Source organism: Lates calcarifer, linkage group LG16_LG22, assembly GCF_001640805.2.
Source record: "Lates calcarifer isolate ASB-BC8 linkage group LG16_LG22, TLL_Latcal_v3, whole genome shotgun sequence".
NCBI lineage: Eukaryota > Metazoa > Chordata > Actinopteri > Centropomidae > Lates > Lates calcarifer.
Genome location: NC_066848.1, coordinates 17,018,473 through 17,023,190, shown reverse-complemented (window position 1 = coordinate 17,023,190; position 4,718 = coordinate 17,018,473). Strand labels below are relative to the sequence as shown.

Genomic DNA, 4,718 nt, shown 5'->3' with positions numbered 1-4,718 from the left:
CCCGGGACGTTAATCACGGGCGGACCAGTCGGTGACTGCAGCACTTGCCCTTAAACTTGCAGGCAGTGAAATTGACCTCATCTCTCATCATTGTTATTATAATAATTATCATTTAGCAATAAGGATATCACAGCAGCACTATGTCTCTCGCGGCAGATGCATTCGTGTCGCAGATGGCAGGTAATGCGCTGACTTTGCCCAGTGCTTCTGTTATTGTTTATTTAGCTAGCTTTAGCCACCTAGCTGACGTCGCTAACGTTTGTCCTAGATGGCTAACTGTGTGTGTATGGCGCCCATTTTAGACAAATAACGCGTATAAACGATTCAGGTTAAAAATTACAAACCCGTGGGAGGACAGCGGATGGAAGCATAAGCAGTTTAGGAGGTTTCACGTAGATGGCAGCCTTGTCACGAGTTAAAAAAACATGATTTACTGCAATGAAATGCAGCCACCAACGGTCCAGGACGAGCAGCACTCCTTCTGGGGAGAGCAGAAATGTGCCATCTTGGATTTTAGTCGTCTTATATAACCGCCTGTCCCGTGAAGGGCTTACATTTTTAATATTAGTACGTTAAGCAACATAATTTGTATTGAATATCTGAAATGGATTGGCACCAAGGCCAGACCAAATATGAGGATATTCTGTACAGTGTCTGTACCTCTATGACTTATATCGAAATTAATGTTACATTGATCAGTTATGACTGTCCTGCACAGTTAAATTAGCTGAATATGAAATGCAAAATTCATAGGCAAAACAAAAACTCTGTTAACTTATCACCTTATAATTTTGTGTATGTGTTGTGTGACATTGACAGCTGCTGAGCCTTGGCCTGAAAATGCAACCTTGTACCAACCGCTGAAGGGTAAATCAGTGTTAATCTGAAATGGAAAGACAATATGAATAGTCACTATTAATGTAATTGTTTACATTGGGTTTCTGTTATTTTTATTATATATATATATATATATATATATGTTTATTCTGCAGAGGATCAGATTCTGCTTTCAGACTGCGCCTCATCTCTTGCTGTTCAGGTGAGTTTTTGTTTGTGTTTTTTGTCAGTAAATATACACAGTACTGTGGAAAAGGTTAAGGCCACTAAAAGTACAGAGCGGATGCTTTCAAAAAAATAATGTCATGAGTAGTTTTTTATTATCAATTAACCTCATCTAAAGTGCAGTACTCTGTGTGACCACTCTGCATTGAAAACAACACCATCTCAGTTTTTTAAGGTTGTTTCAGACATCATAGAGAACGTGTCACAGTTCCTTTGAGGATTTAAACTGTCTCTTCTGTCTCTTCATGTAATGCCAGACTGACTCCATGATGTTGAGATGAAGCTGCAGAATGAAACTGAGATTGATCAGATACTTTCCTAACATTACTGTGTGATGGATAAGAATCTAAACAAATTAAAGTAGCTAAAACTTTTGCATAGTGTTGTATCTATCACTGTATCTTATGTGGATGTTTATTTCTGCATGCATGATACCTCTCTGTGAATGTGTATGTTATTTACAGATGACGTAGATGATTAATCGGTCATCAACATTTATATAGTCTCTTGCTGATTGAGTCGCTTCTCAGTAAAGTTTCATGACTAACTGACCATGTTGTGTTTCTCTACTGTGTAGGCCTACCTCAGGATGTGTGATTTACCAGTGCAGGTGGTTTGCAAAGCAAATGCTGAATACATGTCACCCTCTGGTTAGTACACATGCTGCTTCAGAGGCTAATTTTCTCTGTCTTGACTCTTTCTTGTCATGCAATGAATACAAAGTTTGAATTACAACATTGTCACAGCCTCCTAGTGTTTGTGGTGTGGTCTGTCCCACTGTAGAATTAATGTTAACTGTTTTCAGTCCCAATCCAGCATCTTGTATTCACACATAAACTGTTTGGATCTAGATCCAGTTGAAACATGTACATATAAGCTAAGATATCATTGTCTCTATACTGTTACTGGTTTGGAAATTACATAATATTTGTCCAGAATTTACAGTGTTACCTTTGTAGGCAGATTTTGTCTAGATCAAGGTGAAACAGATAGCATTTTTGACTGCACCAGATTCAAGGACCTTTTTGTGGTGTTTCAAAAGTAAGTCTAATGATTTTTATTGACCTGTCTCTCTCCCCCTTTCTCTGTTTTTTTAATGTGTCTCTCTGTAGGTAAGATTCCCTTTATTCACGTAGGGAACCAGGTGGTGTCCGAACTTGGGCCAATAGTACAATTCACTAAAGCTAAGGTGAGTAACACATGAACTGACACTGATGATGTAATTTAATCTTCACTGCTTGCTTATTGCTCAGAGACATATTTTAGGACTCACTCACAGTCTGTTAGTGTGTTTATCTATTTATTTATTTTTTGGAAATTAGGATTCATCCAGGCTTGGAGAACAACAAATTTTCTCTCTTTGTGTTTTTGGATTTTCAGGGACATTCTCTGAGTGATGGTTTAGATGATGTTCAAAGAGCTGAAATGAAAGCATACATGGAGCTAGTCAACAACATGCTGCTTACTGCTGAGGTATACACAGTCACACACACACACCCACACCCACACATACATGCTAACAGAACCCAAACAAAAATACTGATACTAGAACCACAAGACAATTACACATAATGTTTAGCAATATTTGTGGATACTATCATTCAAGTCTCCTCTCCTCTCTGCAGTTGTACATTCAGTGGTGTGATGACGCTACAGCTGCTGAGGTCTGTATACTTAGTTTTGGATTAAAAAAAAAAAAGATTTTACAGTGATCATTCATTGTGTATTAACCACTTGTACGTGTTCTGTGTAGATTTCTCGTCCCAGATACAGCAGTCCTTACTCGTGGCCTCTGAGTAACATCCTTGCCTATCAGAAACAGTGGGAAGTTCGTAGGAAGATGAATGCCATTGGCTGGGGAGGGAAAACCCTCGAGCAGGTTAGCAACCTCCTGGGAATGAGCGTTTGATGTTTCACAAGTTTTACAATTCTTTTCAGATTTCCGTGGGTACTAGTTATGTTTTTGTAGCCTTACAAAATGTTGACATAAATCAAAGAGAAAAAAATCTTTTTTTCCCCTCATGTGCTTCAGGTTTATGAAGATGTGAGTCAGTGCTGCCAGGCTCTCTCCCAGAGGCTGGGAACACAACCATACTTCTTTAATAAACAGTATGTACCTGTCTGTACGTGTGTGTGACTGTTTGTCTAATTCTCTGTCATAACAGCTGAATGACAGTCGGGTGGCATAGTGCAAGGGGATACTAAAGTATTTCAGCAGTATCCTGAATCCCTGCAGATTGTGGTCTTTAACTGACCCTGAAGCAGCCCAAACCAAAATGGACAAATATTTTTGGAAGCTGACAGTTTTTTTAGCACCATCTTGTGGTGTAATTCTGTATAGACTTCTTATTATTGTCTGAAAGATTTTCTTTCCGTACCTCCTAAGAATGTACAGTATCTTAGAAGGCCTTATGTTGATGTCATGTCTTCTTTTAACCAGTCAGTTCCTATTTTTCATGTAAGGCTGGGTTAACCAAGTAGATGAAATGATTATTAGGAGTACATTTCTCAGTATAAGCATAGATGATATCATACATTTTAAATATAGTTCATGATCACAATAATGATTAAAAATCTTTGTGCATTATAAACAGAAAGAAATATTAATTACATTATTAATTTAATCAGTAATATATACTGTGTGTGTCGTAGGCCTACAGAGCTGGATGCCTTGGTGTTTGGTCACCTTTTCACTATACTGACAACCAGACTGACCAGCACCGAGCTGGCAGAGAGGATCAAGAGCTACAGCAACCTGTTGTCATTCTGCAGACGTATTGAACAGAGCTACTTTGAAAGCAAGAGCTCTTGAAGGACTGAAAATAACATCTCTGTCTCTGCATTATCTCATCTTGTACATTCTGCCTGTTTTTCTTTCATTCCTTCTCTGAGAAGCTAAAAACTGCTTAATAATCACATACATGTCCCTCCATTTTTCCTGTTCTTCTTTCTTTTGTTTGCTGCTGGTACATTGTTACATGCTGCTGATAAGGAGTCCAGAGGAGTCAGTCCATTGAAGGATTAAGATGTGTCAATTGCACATAAATAAAGTATCCTAGGATGGGAGTTCTTGACTGTATCCAGGTATGGCTAGCTCCAAAATTCCCTAAAACCACAGTAAAGATGTTTTGTCTGTTTTGTCTGTCTGTTTTCAACAGACCATGGAGCCTTTACACTTAAAGTATTGCAGAGATTAAATGAAAATATTGATGATAATAATACAACTCTTAATGAATTTCCAGCAGAAGATCAGACATCAGGGTTAAATGTAAAAGAGTTTCCAAAAAATACCTTTAGCACTGTTCCACGAGAATGGTCAACTTTTCCATGTATCACTGTGCATTTATAAATACCCATAGACAGATGTTGGGTATGGATTTTACAGCTGTGTGACATGGCTGCCTTTCAGAAGGTGGGACTCCACTTGAACTTTGAGGTCAAATGGTTTGCTGTTTTTTTCCCCTCCAAAGCAACTTTAGAAGCTTGTAAGAAATGTATTGGTGTATCTTCAATCCAGATCTAGCTTTTCTTCTGTACAGAAACAAAAAATCATGAACATAACGATGAAGAGGATGTGATTTATTCCTTAGTTTTTCCACTGTTGTTTTATTTGTGTGAATGGAAAGTGCCTACAAGATAAAAATCATTCAACTCAA

General features: G+C 38.1%; 1 protein-coding gene across 1 annotated transcript; it reads left to right on the top strand.

Annotated features, from left to right (window-relative positions):
* mtx2 (metaxin 2) lies at positions 1-4,718 on the top strand. Its single transcript, XM_018693804.2, has 10 exons — positions 1-180; positions 820-867; positions 993-1,039; positions 1,640-1,712; positions 2,175-2,251; positions 2,443-2,535; positions 2,688-2,726; positions 2,816-2,941; positions 3,095-3,171; positions 3,715-4,718. Exons 1-10 carry the CDS (start codon positions 141-143, stop codon positions 3,872-3,874), a joined length of 780 nt encoding a protein of 259 aa, XP_018549320.1. The 5' UTR covers positions 1-140; the 3' UTR covers positions 3,875-4,718.